The sequence below is a fragment of the Haliotis rufescens genome, unplaced genomic scaffold, assembly GCF_023055435.1.
Source record: "Haliotis rufescens isolate VD_foot unplaced genomic scaffold, xgHalRufe1.0.p SCAF_6, whole genome shotgun sequence".
Taxonomy (NCBI): domain Eukaryota; kingdom Metazoa; phylum Mollusca; class Gastropoda; order Lepetellida; family Haliotidae; genus Haliotis; species Haliotis rufescens.
Genome location: NW_025964334.1, coordinates 9,698,985 through 9,717,108, shown reverse-complemented (window position 1 = coordinate 9,717,108; position 18,124 = coordinate 9,698,985). Strand labels below are relative to the sequence as shown.

The 18,124-nt window shown below is 39.0% G+C and overlaps 2 protein-coding genes across 2 annotated transcripts; both read right to left on the bottom strand.

Annotated features, from left to right (window-relative positions):
* Positions 1-1,376: 1,376 nt before the first annotated feature.
* LOC124151660 (CD9 antigen-like) lies at positions 1,377-10,776 on the bottom strand. The gene is made up of 7 exons (XM_046524240.2): positions 10,563-10,776; positions 7,949-8,149; positions 6,489-6,563; positions 5,568-5,660; positions 5,133-5,222; positions 4,613-4,696; positions 1,377-3,178 (listed from the first exon to the last, which is right to left on the bottom strand). Exons 1-7 carry the CDS (start codon positions 10,626-10,628, stop codon positions 3,119-3,121), a joined length of 669 nt encoding a protein of 222 aa, XP_046380196.1. The 5' UTR covers positions 10,629-10,776; the 3' UTR covers positions 1,377-3,118.
* Positions 10,777-15,991: 5,215 nt separating this feature from the next.
* LOC125374732 lies at positions 15,992-18,069 on the bottom strand. The gene is made up of 2 exons (XM_048386063.1): positions 16,192-18,069; positions 15,992-16,116 (listed from the first exon to the last, which is right to left on the bottom strand). Exons 1-2 carry the CDS (start codon positions 17,162-17,164, stop codon positions 16,094-16,096), a joined length of 996 nt encoding a protein of 331 aa, XP_048242020.1. The 5' UTR covers positions 17,165-18,069; the 3' UTR covers positions 15,992-16,093.
* Between the last annotated feature and the right edge of the window lie 55 nt (positions 18,070-18,124).

Sequence of the window (18,124 nt, the reverse complement as noted above, 5' to 3'; positions counted from 1 at the left end):
ACGAGGGACACCAGACATGGGCTTCACACATTAGGGGAACCGAACCCGGGTGCTTGGCATGACGAGCGAGTGCTTTAACCACTAGGCCGCCCAACCGCCCCTACAGCTTGTAGGCAAAGAGGAAGTGCACAGAAAAACTTATTGGTAATAAATCAGAATAACAATTTGCATTTGGTTAATCAAATAATTGTTATTTTTCAAAACATGTCACAAATGATTAAGACCTGCATCACTTCGCGCTGTCCAAACTGCTGAAGACGACACGTCGTGATAGAACTGAAATACAGTTCAAAGCGGCGTTAAACTAAAACTTAGTAAGTTTAAGTTTTTTTTATGTTTATCATCCTTGTTAATTCCAACAATATTAATTATAAAGACTCTCCAACGGCTTTGGCACAAACACAGTACCTTAAGCGACTTGATTATGCTTGTATTTTTTGTACTCAGATGTCCATCCATGGTACGACTAAGAATATGTAGAGGGCGTCATGGAAAATGAAAATTATACAATTCATTGTTCTCGGTGACTTAGGTGTGGTACCTCCCGATCTGTTGACTGACATTGGAAGAGTACCCGGGCTTGCTGCCAGGAATACAGTATCTGACAATCTGGGTAATGCAGAAGCCTGCAGTGTTGTGGAGTCTTCACATTTTCCGAAATGTTCTTGGTAAATTCGACTAGGCAGCGTTTCCTGGCATAAGTCCCAATTGCTTTCTGAGCTGTGTGTGGAGAGGACAAGGGCCCTGAGCTGATAATGGACCGAACCTGATATTTGAACTGTGAAATCCATTAAATTTAAGCTTGAGGGAGAGCAATGTTTCTAGTTGATAATATTGCACTACCATACATTCTAGCATTGTGATTGATAAGTTGGTTGGTTGGTTTGTTGTTTAACGCCGCACTCAGCAATATTCAAGCTATATGACGGCGGTCTGTAAATAATCGAGTCTGGACCAGACAATCCAGTGATTAATATCATGAGCATCGATCCACGCAATTGGGATCGATGACATGTATCAACAACAAGGTCAGCGAGCCTGACCACCCGATCCCGTTAGTCGCCTTTTACGGCAAGCATAGTCACCTTTCACGGCAAGTATGGGTTGCTGAAGACCTATACTAACCCGGAATCTTCACGGGTCACCTGTGACACCTAATTTGTAATTACGATATGTGTGTTGATGCATAAGAAAGCAGAACATCATCTTTGACTATGACTGAGTTGTAAACGTCATTACCTTTCCATTTTGTAGCCCGCTCCACCGCTAAACTTGTATAAATCACGACCTTGCATTCACAGAACTGCATAATCTTGGCAGTCAAAAGCAGCAACACGGGTGAAACGTTTGCTCGTGAAACAATGACGAATAGTTGGTGACATCCGGCAAATGATTTATTCATATTTACAATCAATTAATGATATCAGTTGTTATTACCACATTAACATTTAATATCGGTAATCCAAAAAGTGATATCATAAGATACCATGGTCACATCAGGAAAGACATTGCTAATATCAGTATTTCACTTTGAAATACATACGGTTCTTTGAAATATATTATGAAATGCACTGGTACGTATAATTGATTTAATGATAAGGTAAACTGATATCAGTATTCTTCGATAAATTAATATTAAAACATGATATAATTAATTAAATGAATGTAAAATGTCTGAGTGACAAGAACTTTTTAACATCTGACTTCACTAAACAAAACAAACACACTAACAAACATTGAGGGTTGTTTTGGAAGGGTCATTCCACAGCACAGCTCTTCCTCGGAACATATTTACATGTTCTGATGGGAAAAGAAGAATGATTGAAAATCTATTACTCCTAAAAAATAATCATAAAGATGGCCGCCATAACAATGGGGCAATGAATTGAATCCAAGAACTGAATGAGAGCAAAAATACAAACATGAGAACGAATGTCCAGAAGCCTAAACGACATGACATTTCGCCCTTTAGAAAGTCACATGCGAGTGAAGGTAACAGTAATCAACTACGAGATAAGCAAACTGATTAACTGTAGATTTAACCGCCCTAAATTGAATTTTGAACCGAATGCGCAGCTTAAGGTTTTAGATCTTAAATTTAGCGCGGTTAAATCTACAGGTGACCTGGTTCTACATGTTTATTTCCATTCTGTCATGTCCAAATGAAACGTGAACTCTTTCCTGCTAGCAAATACATTGAGTCAAGAGGCATGGGTTGAGTCCAGTGTTTTGAGTGGGTTGTCAATCAGAATTTACGGAATCACCGACAGCCTTTAAACAAAATATGCCACTCTATATGCTCAAGCAGTAATGTAATGTAATACATCATTCGAACTTATGACAAGCGCTGAACACATGTAGCACGACAGCTTCTCAAGCTGACATGAGGTAGGCACCCAAAAAGAAAACTAAGCAAGCCTTGAGGAAAGTTTATTTCTACACCGCACACCACTTTTATGACGTCAGATCGCTCACTTTGTCGCAAAAGATATGACGTCACAGTCGTATATAGAAAAGCGCCAAATATCAAGCTCTCTGTTGTCCTCAAATTTGAAATTCATTCTCTTTGTTGATTTCTATCTTGTTTTCTGCACCATATGTATAGCCCCACATCCTGAATAGTGTAGTAACCGCAACATTGTATTTTGTAGTCTTTAATTGTACATATAATTATTTAAATATGCCTACTGATAATGACTTTAAAGAAGTACTTTTGTAAAATATATCACCTTCCACAGTGACGCGGCCGTCAAATCGGTTGTTTCAATCAGAGAGGGTTTATTGTGATTTGATACTTCTGACTGACCAATCAAAATCGAGTATTTTCCAAATGCATGGTAGAATAAAGTATTGTGACAGTACAGTTACAGCTGACATAGATCAATATAACAATATATTGCGGACTTGTCAGTTGTCATATGTGCTGTTTGAACACGTCAATAAACGGCTCATTTCAGGTTACAGAAAGTATGAAAAAGCGAGGACAAAGTTCCAGAAATGAACCAACATAAACATTTCTGTGAATATAAATTCAGATACATAAAGCGGTACAGCTGGTGTTGCTTCAAGTCTTGCTTATCGACCAATTCGTTGTTCTTCTCTTGACCTGGATCTTCCATCAATATCCAGCCCTCCGTACGGCACAGCTGAATATCAACGACAGACTCATTCCTAAAATCTGCAACATGCAAGATCAGTGATGTCATCGAATTACCAGGAATGTGTTTAGTTGTCTTTTACTGATCAATGCCATTCGTAATTCTAACGAAGGTCTTTAAAGCTTAAAAATATCTCAACTTTCATGTTACCACCAACATTGTCAACCCTAAAAAGTACCACTTTTTCAATTTATATGTTTTTGGGTAAACAGTGCCAAATACTTCACAGGTGTCTAAGAGTTGATTTCTTCAGAATACCAATGAATCCAAAACACAAGTTGTCCAGTTTTTCAGTATTGTAAAAATACTGAAATGTCTCAGGCCTACTGTGCCAATCTGGGTGAATAGAAGATGTGCTGTAATAATGTTAAATTGTTTATGGGACATGTCTAATCATTTCTTAACTTCATAGCGTGACATGTATAAGATGTTAAGGACATTAATACATTGATATTTACAGGCAACATCAATTAATAAAACTTTAAGAGATCTGAGAATTGGTCCGAGGTAGGTATGCACAACGAAGACTTTGAAACAATGGTACTCGTCGTCTATACCCTGAATTACACACTTTACACAGACTATATTCCTTCGGGATTTGGATACATAATAGCTTCCTGTTTCAACATCCGATACAGTTTACATGCTCAGTTTACAACTGCATTTGATATATGTACCTTGACATCCAATAATCTCTTATGAGCATACAAATGTACTCTGTTGATGAAATTTAACTGATGTTAACCCCATACCTCAGCTCCATATGAAAGAATTGGAACTGCTTTAAGGTTGAAGATTTGAAAGAACACCTTCAAATTTACACTGTCGATAAATCTGAGGTTGTTTAGTATCCCCAAAAGTTCCAGCTTCTATTGAGTGAAAATAACAGGATAATTTAATAGATAAATACACTCCCAAATATGTATAGTTTCTTAGTACATCCGATGCCCTGTCTATCTAAAGATATCTCTCAAACTGTGCTCAGTACAACTACTTTAGTCTTTTCTGTGTTAACATTTAAACATGATCTTGCATAAAATTGTTCCAGCACATTCAACTGACTTTGTAATCTAGGTATCGTACTCGACATCATTACAGCATCATCAGCAAAAATACTTTAACAATATCTGGGTGTAATACTCTGCATCTAGTTCGTTAATAAAGAAAGTAGACAAGAAAGGACTTACTATACAGCCTTGCCTAACTCCTAACGTGTATGCAAAAACTCCGGAATACATTAATCTTTACTTGCTTAATGTTATCAGTAAGTTTTCTACGAGGATGCCATCATAATGAGGTTGAATTAAAAACAATATGAGAAATGAAAACATTGTGAATGCATTTTATTATTGCATTTTCATTCTTGCTGATAAAGTGTATATTTGAAATTATATGATTGTACATGTCATTGCGAAAACAACTTTCAGGAACATTTTTTATCAGACTACACTCACCATGACAGCAGCAGTGCCGAAGGCGACTCCGATCGTCACGACGATGTTGGGTGTCAGTTGCTTCATATACTCGTCGGCACAAGGCTATGGACAGAGGCAAAAGTTATCATCAACCATAACGATATGTGTCGCTGTATGCACTTGGGCATTTTGGTATTAAATGATATCCCTATTATAACAAAGAAAACGTTTACGTATCCAATTCAGTTTCAACTCAGCTGTCAATACGTTTAAAGGAAGTTCTTTTTGAATGAAATTACTTGTATGTACGTATATTGCTATTTGTTTATATTTTCCTCTGGTTAAATAGGTGTATAAATAAACCAAAAATGCATTTCTCTGCTAAAATCAGAGTTCAGTGTACTATTTTGACCATATCATAAGCATGTGTTTATGAATCACAATAGTGATGATAGCATGTTATTGAAAACGTGAACGTATCCTGTCCCACAGATGGCACCGTCACAAACACAAAAACACAAAACAAACAAAAACTTCCAAAGGCAAGTCAATCACTTACCCTGTAGTGGTTCTGCTGTGTACAGTCGTCCGTGGTTATGTTCACGATGCGATAATCGAAAACGCCTCTTTCGGCTCCACAGCAATTAAACTGCAAGACAGGTTTATCAAAGTTTACAAATGCCAATCCTAAAAAACACTCATTTATCTCTGATTTATCCATCAGTGAGAAACAATGGATACTTCTATATTATTGTTACACAAGTCTACGGGGTGAACTGGATTTTACAGATCTTGGCAGTGTGTCGACCAGGCGGTTAAGATTTACTCTAACTGAAATCTTTAATGGGTAATTGATATTCTGTTCTTAAAGGGAAGGCATGTTCTGTTCCATTGTTCCATAATCTTAGGAGTTCCATTATGTATCTCAAATGGAATTAAAAATGAAAGAACTGCTATTTTTCAATAATGCTTATAACGGTTTAAATGATCTTACTGTTTTCTGAAAATTGTCCATGTACGTTTTGGCATCTGAATTTGTAAAAGCGTTGACTTTGCTCTGTAGGTGATTCCGGAAGGCATCCTTCAACTAAAGGAGAACAAATAATGGAACTGATAAATACAAAATTCTTTGGAATAGGACCGTTTTCAGCCTCAGACATATCCAGTCTAACACACCTATCTTGTTCTCTTTGATAAATCCAATGAAATCATTTACATCCTTGAACATTCTGTCCCTTTTTACACTAATGTGATTGACAAGATTCAGGAAAAACATGGCAAATATGCGGACCTCAATTTCGAAATGTCACGCCTGCATCCCAAATACCAAGTTGTCGGACTCCCCATTGTTCTCTGTGCCTTAGATTTGGTACCTCCCGATCTGTTGACTGACATTGGGAGAGTACAAGGGTTTGCTGCCAGGAATACAACACTTCTGACAATTCCAGTAATGTAGAGGTGAGGTGAGGTGAAATGGGGTTTAACGTCGCGTCCAAGATTATTGCACTTATATAGCAACGTGCATGTACGGGTGTGTTTGTGTGGCTAGTCCGGACTGATGCCCATTTATAGTGCTAGCTCACTGAGATACCATGCCGCAGTTTAACATGAATGCCCCACTCAGACACAGTATACTGACTCCGAGCCGACCAGTCCTTGTTTTGGCCCCTTAATGCCGAGCGCCAGACAGGGTAACAACAAATACCATCTTTTAACGCCTTTTGGTATGACGCGACCGGGGATCGAACCCCGGACCTTCCGCTCTCCGGGTGGACGCTCTACCACTAGACCACGGAGGCGGCCTTGGTAATGTAGAAGGCTGCAGTGTTTGGGAAGATTCTTTTGCAAAGTCAAAAAAGAATTGAAAATGGTAAAAGATAAAATACATTTTTTTGCTGATCTGATGTTTACTTACAGGTTTCCTTTGAGTCAAGACGACAATTCCAGTCACAAGAAGAATGGCGAAGAAGATGAACAAACTCATGAAGTACTGAAATGATAAACAGATAGCATTACGAAGAGTTGACATTCAAAGTCCCCAGCAACCGATGCTTGTGGTAAATGAACAGGCCACTTTATTGATCGGATGTGAGGCACGGTGTTTTGGGTCATCGCTTGTGATCCTACTCCGGCCACGTAGGAAGTTGTCAATCATCAATCAAAGGTATATGTGGCCGAAACACGATAGTGTAGACATCGCTGTGATATGGGTGGAATAGTGCTACCTGTGGGTCGGACAACATGGGCGACATGTATGTTAAAATATATAAAAATGTGGTGTAATTTATGTCGTGCCTTCTACATGCTAGATCATGGCCTATACATAAGAAAATATTTTGTACCCCCAAACCATTATCAGGCGGCGTCCACATATTTGTTGTGACCTCCAGGTATTATTTCGTGGCCTTCATATATTTTGTCGGGGCATTTATGGAAAGTCGTGTCCTCAAGGTATTATCTCGTGTCCTCCAGGTATTATCACGTGGCTTCCACATTTTTGTTGTAACTTCCACGTATTATTTAGTGGCCTTTAGGAATTTTTTCGTGGCCTCTAGGTAGTACCCCATAGCCAATAGGTATTAGACCCGTGAAGATCCAGGGTAGAATAGATCTTCAGCAACCCATGCTTGTCGTAAAAGGCGACTGGGTTGCTGAAGACCTATTCCCCCCCGGATCTTCACGGATCGCCAATGAGTGTGAATACCCCATTTTAGGTCATATTATGGGATAGCATGTTGACAAGCGAAGTGTCATACATTGGACATAATAAAAAAAATGAATTAAAACCAAAATTACAATTATCGCAGTGAATCGTTAACGTTAACGTTAGTGATATAGCAACAGGAATGTTCTATATAGTATATGGCCCGTGAAGACGCCGGGGTAGAATAGGTCTACAGCAACCCATGCTTGCCGTAAAAGGTGACTATGCTTGTCGTAAGAGGTGACTAACGGGATCGGGTGGTCAGGCTCGCTGACTTGGTTGATGCATGTCATCGATCCCAATTGCGTGGATCGATGCTCATGATATTATTCACTGTATAGTCTGGTCCAGACTCGATTATTTACAGACCGCCGTCATATAGCTGGAATATTGCTGAGTGCGGCGTTAAACAACAAACAAACAAACTATATGGTATATGAATGATCATTTCTTCATTTAAATGTTCTCAAAAATCTTAAAATCGAAACTGTGATAATCTAGTTATTGTACTGTACATCGATGACAGGTATTCAATCTAAATATATGCCTTATCAATGTATAACTTTGTGTCGTCAGGATATGACTGAAATATTGCCAATGTGACCTTAAAGGTTAACTCACTCACTATATGGAAACATGTACCCTGTACGTGTAAGCAATGACGCACTCACCACCATAAGAAGTTGCTGCCTTTTCCTGATTGCTCCACAGATCCCGACATTACCAATCACGAACATAACAGCGCCGATACCGATGAAGATATAAGCTGATATATACAATGGGTTGAAATTGTACGCTTCATCTATGTATTTGCCTGTGTGTGGACCAAGGCGGAGCCAAATCCCAAACCCTGTCATACCGAGACCAAGAACCTGAAAGGGAAACAATGAACAAGAGTGAGTGAGTGAGTGAGTTTGGTTTAACGCCGCTTTTAACAGTATTCCAGTTATATCACGGCGTGTCAGCTTAATGTGGGAGGAAAGCCCGAAGTGATGCAGGTCTCAGACGTTTACCACTTCGGTGAAACCCACGAGCAAACCTGACAAACCTAGAAACAAAATCGGAGCGAACCGGCATTCGAACCCACAATCATAGGTTTCTGGCGTGCCCAAGACACGCAACTTTGCACAGCGAATCGCGGCGCCTTAGATGACTAGGCCACCCGTGTCCCCGTGAATACAAGACAAGCAGAGAGTTATGGAAATCTACCTAGATTAATTGAATATGAACATACGTTATATTCCTAATACTAGTATATAAAACTCACAATACGGAAAGACACGAGGAGAAAACTCCTTCATCGTGTCGTGTCAACATATATAATGAAGTTAAAACTGATACAACTTTAGAATTCCCCCAGTAATACATTGGTTAAGTGGACCGACCCATATATTATTTTGCGATAATTTACAAGGTTACTTTGATTCAAGTAAGCTGGAATGCATGTATAAATGAATTGAAGGAAGGACACCGTGCCTATTTGTTTTCTTTCACTCACGTCGGGATTAGGTACCGAGAATTTGAAGACACTGTCAGTGTTAACTCCAAGCTAGCAATTGCAAGTATGTGACTTTAGTTTTCATTAATAACCAACATTCAGTCACACATGATCAAAGGACATGGATCCAGTTGGTTTTGTTTGTTTATTTGTTTGTTATTTATTTGCTTGTTTCAAATCATTATGTTCCGGCACTATTTCAGTTACTAGTACAACTGAATCTAGACCCCGGGTATTGGTATTCTGGAGCATCGTCCCTAGCTGTTGGGTTACAACGACATGCAACCCACAAAGTCACGGACCATTGCCGCCCAAACCATTAGTCGCCTCTTACGACAGGAGAAAGTCGCTGCGGACATATTCTAAACCGGAATAACCACCTAGTACATGTATACAGAGCGTTAATGTATCAAACGACACAAAGAATGAGTGGTCGAATATTTCTGAACTCAAGTCGACAATGGCGGTAGAAGTTACTTGCGGCAAGAAATATTCACAGCTTTGATAGCACGCAAAATACGTCTTTTCAAATGGTATTTATGGTACGACTTTACGCGTATTGAAATTCAATAGGACTGTACAAATGCTTTGTAAATGAGAAGAAATTATCTTTAGATACCATTCGTATTGATTTCAATAGTAACATTTATTGACAACCAACCTATTTGAAAAGAACAGACACGTCCACACCTAACGAATGCATGTTTAACGTATGACCATTCGCATAAAATCGTGCACGGCTGATATTGAGATAACAAACACATGTATGATCTGACACATGAAACAGAGGTTTGGGTAACCAGCCATCATGAGCCATGTACACGTAATGAAGAAGTTATCCCTTGTTTATATGACGTTAAGTTGATCTGCTCTGAACTGTTATTGTGTGATTATTTGTTTATAAGGTTGAGAAGAATTGGTCACGTAATACCTCCAGAAATATCTTTACGTGATTAACTGTCCTGAAACTTCAAGTGAACGATGTTAATGTACATAAGTGTCTCCTCTCTCCTTTCGGTCATTAAATGTATTAAGACCCGTGAAGATCCGGGATAGAATAGGTCTTCAGCAACCCATACTTGCCGTAAAAGGCGACTATGCTTGTCGTAAAAGGCGACTAACGGGATCGGGTGGTCAGGCTCGTTTGACTTGGTTGATACATGTCATCGATCCCAATTGCGTGGACCGATGCTCATGATGTCAATCACTGGATTGTCTGGTCCAGACTCGATTATTTACAGACCGCCGTCATATAGCTTGAATATTGCTGAGTGCGGCGTTAAACAACAAACAAACAAACAAACAAATTAAATGTATTAATTGTAAATAGGCATACATGTAATTCTATTGGAGAGGGCGTTCTAAGATATTGTAACGTGTTCCCAATCCTTTTCATGAGACTAAAACTTAAACTGAAAAAATAATTTAAAACTCAACCACGCAGTCTGATTCATCTAGTGTCTGATTCATCACCTAATGTCGTCACTCCTTGCATCTGCAAAACATGAACTGAATGCGTCCAATGGATACTTTTGTTATTATTCACCCTTGTGTTCATGTCAGACACATACCAGTCGACAGGCACTGGAATAAACATATCACGACAATGATCACATGAAGCCTTTCACACACCAACATGCTTGTCATTTTTAATGAACATATTTGTTTGACATGTATGAGGCCCATGAGTATTAGTAATGTTTAGAACATGGGCGTGGGGCTAGATATCCCCATACGCATTATGGTGTGGGCGGGACACAGGCGTTCAAGAACAATACTCCACTTACCATGAACACAATGTTGAATGCATACATCAAATATTTGATGTTGTCAATCTTTCCTCCTGGACACATGGTTCGTTGCTTTGTAATCCAACCATAAACAAGGTAATCTAGTGACCCTCAGAAATCCAGGTGTGTCACATTCCCGCTGGTGTTCCTCTTGACAGACCAACAAGGACTGAATGCGTAAGGATATGACGTCTCATTCGCGTTGGTTTCTATGCATCACCGAGTTAGAGCAATATGGAAAAAATAAATATCACCTTGAGCATGCTGTCGCTTATATGTATACTGTGTATAATGTATATGAAGTGATGACACTATTCTTTTTAAATTAGGGACAAGGCCAATTCGGAATGCTAACATAGTTGATTCGGGTTTTACAGAGTGTTTGTCTGTCACATTATTTGTCTGTCACATTATTTGTCTGTCTTATTATTTTTTATTTACTCTTTTATGATGTTAATCTAGCAGTTAACGACCGCGTTAATTACACGGAGACAATATTCACACAGAGCGATATTTACAACATCTAGACCAGGATTTGAAATGGTTCCATACTGTTCAGCTATGTCACCCTTTGAAAAGCTGTCGTCATGCTTCGCCTAGTATATATAATACATCCAACTCACCGTATATACGCTTTCAATATAATGTAGGGGGGGGGCACAATACCCTTATATTTGGTGGGGTATATATATAGCATTACCTTACTACACAAGGACGGCAAATAGCTAAATATACAATTATGAATGTGACTCATCATGAGTGAGTGATTATGGTTTTTCTCCGCTTTCAGTGAGTGAGTGAGTTAAAATTTAACGCCGCATCGGCATTATCTCAGCCATATAGCGACGAGACCAAGTTAATATATTTATAATTTAGTCATTTATGCAAAGTTTTGTTTAAAAACAAGTTGTAAAACATATTTGAGCATACTATATTTAGAAACAATTCATGAAACATATTTGAGCATAACAATATTATATATACAGTTTTAAAACACGGGCTATAGGCCACCAGTAACCAAAGCTAGGCCACCTCGCTGGGGATCATGGGGATTTACAGTACCTCTGCTTCCTGCATGATATCCCAGTAGGATTTATGTCATCACTTCAGCCACTGGTGATTGTGCACAATGCTAACCAATATTAAAAAGTACTCATCAAAGAGTTGGCTTAAAAACACTGGTTGTTGATAGTTACATTGATTATGATAGGATTACGTGTCACACAGTGGGACAATAATTTTAGGGTACTTTAACCTCCTGGACAGAGCCTTCAATAATGTCTGTTAATAGTAGCATCACACCAAAGTTAAAAACAAGCATTTAATTATTCACATACATATTTAAAATGTATTATACAGACTAATTTCTTTCAAGTAATTTATGATGAGATGCCCGCTGACACGGGAAAAGAGATCCTGTAGATTTACACTTTGATAATGTGAATCCCTTGCGATTGTAAAGTCCACACAGTCAAGCAATATATGCTTGACGATGAACCGTTCATCACAAGGGATACACTTAGGAGGTGCGTCCTCATCTGTCTTAAGCAGATATTCGTGTGTAAACCGACTGTGGCCAATACGACATCGTCATGTCTTGACTGACAACCCAAGTAGGTATGACTGATTGTTGGTTTCAATTCGTGTAGTTTATTGCTTCCTAATTGGGTGTCCCACCTCTTTTGCGTGAGATCCCGAGTATAAGATTTGATGGTTGGTTTGAAATCACTGTACGGGATAAGAAGTGGAGATAACGGTTTGTCCAGAGCTGCTTTGGCTGCAGCATCGGCTTTTGAGTTACCTGTTATGCCTACATGACTTGGCAACCAGCAAAAGACGATGTCACATTGGCCAGTGGAAAGATCATTATAGGGTTCTAAAATGTCAAGGATAATAGGGTGCAATGGTGAGACACGTTTAAATGCCTGAAGTCAAGATAACGAATCAGAGAAGATGATGAAATATTTAGATTGGTTTTGTTGTTTTCAGAATTCTTTAGCAATATTAGGGCGGGGACATAGTTTTGTTTGTTGATGCTGTTTATTATTATTATTTTGTTGTTTATTTGTTTGTTTGGTGTTTAACGCCGCACTCAGAAATATTCCAGCTATATGACGGCGGTCTGTAAATAATCGAGTTTAGACTAGATAATCCAGTGATTGACAGCATGAGCATCGATCCACGCAATTGGGATCGATGACATGCATCAACCAAGTCAGCGGGCCTGACCACCCGATCCCGTAAGTCGCCTCTTACGACGCCGAAATCCTATCATCGATATACCTGAAGCTTAACTTAAGCTTCTTGGACAGATTCCCTTGTTTTGAATTCCGATTCATATGCATAAAGACGCAGGACAGCAAGACGATGTGTAAACACTTTTAAGCACCAAATGCATCTTTGCGTGCGTCACTATTCATGAGAGCAAAAACATGTATACTACACAACCCGTGAAGATTCCGGGGTAGAATAGGTCTTCAGCAACCCATGCTCGCAGTAAAAGGTGACTATGCTTGTCGTAAAAGGCGATTAACGGGATCGGGTGGTCAGGCTCGCTGACTTGGTTGATGCATGTCATCGATCCCAATGCATGATATCAACCAAGTCAGCGAGCCTGACCACCCGATCCCGTTATTCGCCTTATACGACAAGCATAGTCGCCTTTTACGGCAAGCATGGGTTGCTGAAGGCCTATTCTACCCCGGAATCTTCACGGGTCTATCCTATTTGGGAAATACATCAGGGGAAATGAATACGATTGTGTACTCACTGTATTGATGCAATCCGTAAGTGTACGCCCCTTTTGGCAATATTGCAGCAATATCACGACGGGGGACATCACAAATGTGTTTCCCCTTGTACCCATGTAAGGAATCGACCCTGGACCTTTGGACGACTGCTGTTACCACTAGGCTACCCCTACGCACTCCGTGACCCGTTTCACAAATATATCTTTACTTTGTGTGTTCTTAACGCTTTATGGGGGCACGGGTGGCCAAGTCGTCTTAGGCGCCGCGTTTCGCTGTGCAGAGTTGCGTCCCATGGGCACGCCAGAAACCTATGATTGTGGGTTTGAATCCCGGTTCGCCCCGATTATGTTTCTAGGTTTTTCAGCACCATACCCGTGCTCGTGGGTTTCACCGAAGTGGTTAACGTCTGAGACCTGCATCACTTCCGGCGTTCCTCCCACGTTAAGCTGACACGCCGTGATATAACTGGAATAATGTTAAAAGCGGCGTTAAACCCAACTCACTCACTCACTCACTCTTGTTCAATGTTTCCCTTTCACTCACTCACTTAACGCTTTATGGAACAGGGTAGTTATCTCGAACGACGTATTAAGCTCATGAATATATCAATATATGTGTTTGATATTTCATACAGGTTGATATTTTACATGATATATACAAGTAGTGGCGGTTCATAGTACAACTGCTTGGATGAGCAGCTGAACTCAGTACCCATAGAAAAACATGTTACTTATGATATTCAAAGTTTTTTGGGCCGACCTCCTGGTCTTCAGGGGAACTCACTTGCCAGAACAAACATCTCCATATGCATCGAATCACCCAAACAACAGCAATAGGTCTTCAGCAACCCATGCTTGCCGTAAAAGGTGACTATGCTTGTTGTAAAAGGCGACTAACGGGATCGGGTGGTCAGGCTCGCTGACTTGGTTGATACATGTCATCCATCCCAAACGCGTGGATCGATGCTCATGATATCAATCACTGGATTGTCTGGTCCAGACTCGATTATTTACAGACCGCCGTCATATAGCTGAAATATTGCTGAGTGCGGCGTTAAACAACAAACCAACCAACCAACAACATGCACACACCGATACCCATGAATACACATACACACAGACTGTTTTCAAAACATTTATTTGACCTTTGAAACAATATATATTTGACTGCCACACAAAATACATTGTTGTAAGGTGGGGTTTTAAAAAAATATTTAGGCTCATAGTTTTAAAAATTAAAAGAGTATCTGGTTTTGCAGCTGCAACTGAGAAAAATATAGAATCCACACAAAATCAATTGAAAAAGTTTTAAGTTTATTGGATATCATTTCCAATAAATTAACTGTACTGGTGCTTAGTCATCACTCAAAGAATAAGAAAGAATACTTCTATTTGGTTCTAGCTTTTATAATATAATTTGATTTAAAACTTTTAAAAATAAAACGCAATAATTCGCATAATACACAACTGCTGTTTGTGTCTTAGATATCGTATGTTTGAACATAAATAATAGACAAATTCGGCACAAATTTACATATAAAACATGGTATGGAGCATATGATTCAAATTCATTTCATACCCCAGTCTTCGTTCAACCAATTTATGTCAACACAAAATGACCCAGCCACAGATTACCTTTTAAAGTGTTGCGGGAATGAGTGGTGTTTTAATAGACATTATCAAAATTAACAACAGCTCATTCAATCTTCAATTACATAAATTCGGTATACTTTCTTTTACTCCTCAGTTTATAACCTAACTGTGCAGACGAAGAAGCTATTGGAGCGTGGCGTAAACAATTAAGTTTACACTTCTCGCTATTGTTCTTAAATGAAAGGTGAGGTGAGGTGAAATTGGGTTTAACGTCGCGTCCAAGATTATTGCACTTATATAGCGACGTGCATGTACGTGTGTGTGTTTGTGTGGCTGCTTGTACTAGTCCGGACTGATGCCGATTTATAGTGCTAGCTCACTGAGATACCATGCCGCAGTTTAACATGAATACCCCACTCAGACACAGTATACTGACTCCGAGCCGACCAGTCCTTGTTTTAGCCCCTTAATGCCGAGCGCCAGACAGGGTAACAACAAGTACCATCTTTTAACGTCTTTTGGTATGACGCGGCCGGGGATCGAACCCCGGACCTTCCGCTCTCCGGGCGGACGCTCTACCACAAGACCATGGAGGCGGTCTCTTAAATGAAAGACAATATAGCAAACGTTATAATAAATAGGTTTTATTCAACGAAGGCACTTACAAGGAGTAACGGTTATTTATGCATGGCATAGACATGAAAGCATAAAAATAGTAGCGAGCAGCAAGTAGCATATTTTCTTTTTCCTGACCACTGTTTGTTTCCTTGAATATAGTGTGATTACCGTATTCGACGTAATAAGCGCTCAGGGCGCTCTCAAAATTATAAATATGGTCCTCTTATTAGAATATTATTTTGGTGGGAAAAAAACAGAGTTGAAAGATAAATTGCGTGGTTTATGCTGATAGCCTGAAATGTTTACATACGACAGATATATTTTTCCAAAATTTAATTGCCAATAATTAAGGGTGCATATAACACACGAATGCGTATTATACGCGAATAAATAAGTCTTGTGTACATTGATCAATCGGGGTGCTAATTGGGATTGTTCACTAGCCAATATATTAGCAAATATCGCCATCGGCGCTTATTAGAGCGGGAGGGGGGGGGGGGGGGGGCGCTTATTACGTCAAATACGGTAAGTTGTTTTATTTCAGACACATATACACACATACATGGAACTAAGATGTCCTCTTCATTGAAAATCTTACAATTGTTTGAAAAGCATTAACCTGCTTTATTAAGGGCATATGCTTTAGTTTCAGTTTCGTACAAGAAACAAACAATACAATGTTTGCGAAATCTACAAGTACTCTAGATTCAATAGCATCCACAACTAAGAAATGATGAATGTATGCAATATCTACTGTAGAGTCAATAGCATCCATATCTAAGAAATGATGAATGTATGCAATATCTACTGTAGAGTCAATAGCATCCACATCTAAGAAATGATGAATGTATGCAATATCTACTGTAGAGTCAATAGCATCCATAGCTAAGAAATGATGAATGTATGCAATATCTACTGTAGAGTCAATAGCATCCATAGCTAAGAAATGATGAATGTATGCAATATCTACCGTAGAGTCAATAGCATCCATATCTAAGAAATGATGAATGTATGCAATATCTACTGTAGAGTCAATAGCATCCATATCTAAGAAATGATGAATGTATGCAATATCTACTGTAGAGTCAATAGCATCCACATCTAAGAAATGATGAATGTATGCAATATCTACTGTAGAGTCAATAGCATCCATAGCTAAGAAATGATGAATGTATGCAATATCTACTGTAGAGTCAATAGCATCCATATCTAAGAAATGATGAATGTATGCAATATCTACTGTAGAGTCAATAGCATCCATATCTAAGAAATGATGAATGTATGCAATATCTACTGTAGAGTCAATAGCATCCATATCTAAGAAATGATGAATGTATGCAATATCTACTGTAGAGTCAATAGCATCCATAGCTAAGAAATGATGAATGTATGCAATATCTACTGTAGAGTCAACAGCATCCATAGCTAAGAAATGATGAATGTATGCAATATCTACTGTAGAGTCAATAGCATCCATAGCTAAGAAATGATGAATGTATGCAATATCTACTGTAGAGTCAATAGCATCCATAGCTAAGAAATGATGAATGTATGCAATATCTACAGGAGAGTCAATAGCATCCATAACTAAGAAATGATGAATATATGCAATATCAACAGGAGAGTTAATAGTTTCCATAACTAACAAACATGTAATGTAAATTTATTACAAAACCAATAACTACTTTTATCTACAGGCAATTAATCAGTTTCTATTTTTTTAAGAAAATTTGTTACATCTTCTTATCCAAATGTTTTTATATACTTTAAATACTTTATAAAAAGATTAAATCCAGTCTACAGCATAGTTCATGTAGGAAGACTTTGCACGTGTTGGACGTATTGAGTGAGTGAGTGAGTGAGTATGGTTTTACGCCGCTTTTAGCAATATTCCAGCAACATCACGGCGGGGGACACCAGAAATGGGCTTCACACATTGTACCCATGTCGGGAATCGAACCCGGGTCTTCGGCGTGACGAGCGAACGCTTTAACCACTTGCCATGGGCTACCCGACCGCCCCCTGGGCTTATTGGAAAGTAAATGAATGTTATTGAGGGAAAGAACAGATGACACAAATTTAAAGTGGTTTGGACATAACCTATTTAGGAGATAAAACTACTGTGTTCCGAAGTGCTCGGTTAAAAAAGTTAAAATCAGCGGTTCTTAATCTACACTGAGGCTATCTCTAATTTTAAAACACAGTTCGTTGATATCCGTTCTACAAAAAACACAATTAAACGCGAACTATTTGGTGTTAGCGAAGCTATTGGGCGAAGCGTCATGTATGCATCTTGTGTGTGCTCAGTTTTCGATCTGAATTAAGGAAACACCGGTAATAGCCTGTAAACAATTATGGCGCTGTCTATGCTCAAGCAATGTTTTTTAACATCATTATACTTTATTAGCATACTTGACAAGCATTGAAAGTGTTTAGCACAGGTACTTCTTAAGACAACATGCGGTGGGCACCAAAATAGAAAATAAAATAAAGCAAGCCTAGCCATGTTCGGGTCTACGCCGCACGTCACTATGACCTCACATCGCTCATTGTGACGCAGCTGTGCATTTTGTAAGTTATTATTGTACAAATAATTATG

Excerpts from the sequence above, each read along its gene's own strand:
- LOC125374732 (XM_048386063.1), bottom strand. The coding sequence starts at position 17,164 with ATGGAAACTATTAACTCTCCTGTTGATATTGCATATATTCATCATTTC. Across the intron at positions 16,117-16,191 it reads CGCAAACATTGTATTGTTTG|TTTCAATGAAGAGGACATCT; the intron begins TTTCTTGTACGA and ends CAATTGTAAGAT.
- LOC124151660 (XM_046524240.2), bottom strand. The coding sequence starts at position 10,628 with ATGTGTCCAGGAGGAAAGATTGACAACATCAAATATTTGATGTATGCA. Across the intron at positions 5,223-5,567 it reads TGGACAATTTTCAGAAAACA|TTTAATTGCTGTGGAGCCGA; the intron begins GTAAGATCATTT and ends CCTGTCTTGCAG. Across the intron at positions 4,697-5,132 it reads CACAGCAGAACCACTACAGG|CCTTGTGCCGACGAGTATAT; the intron begins GTAAGTGATTGA and ends CTCTGTCCATAG.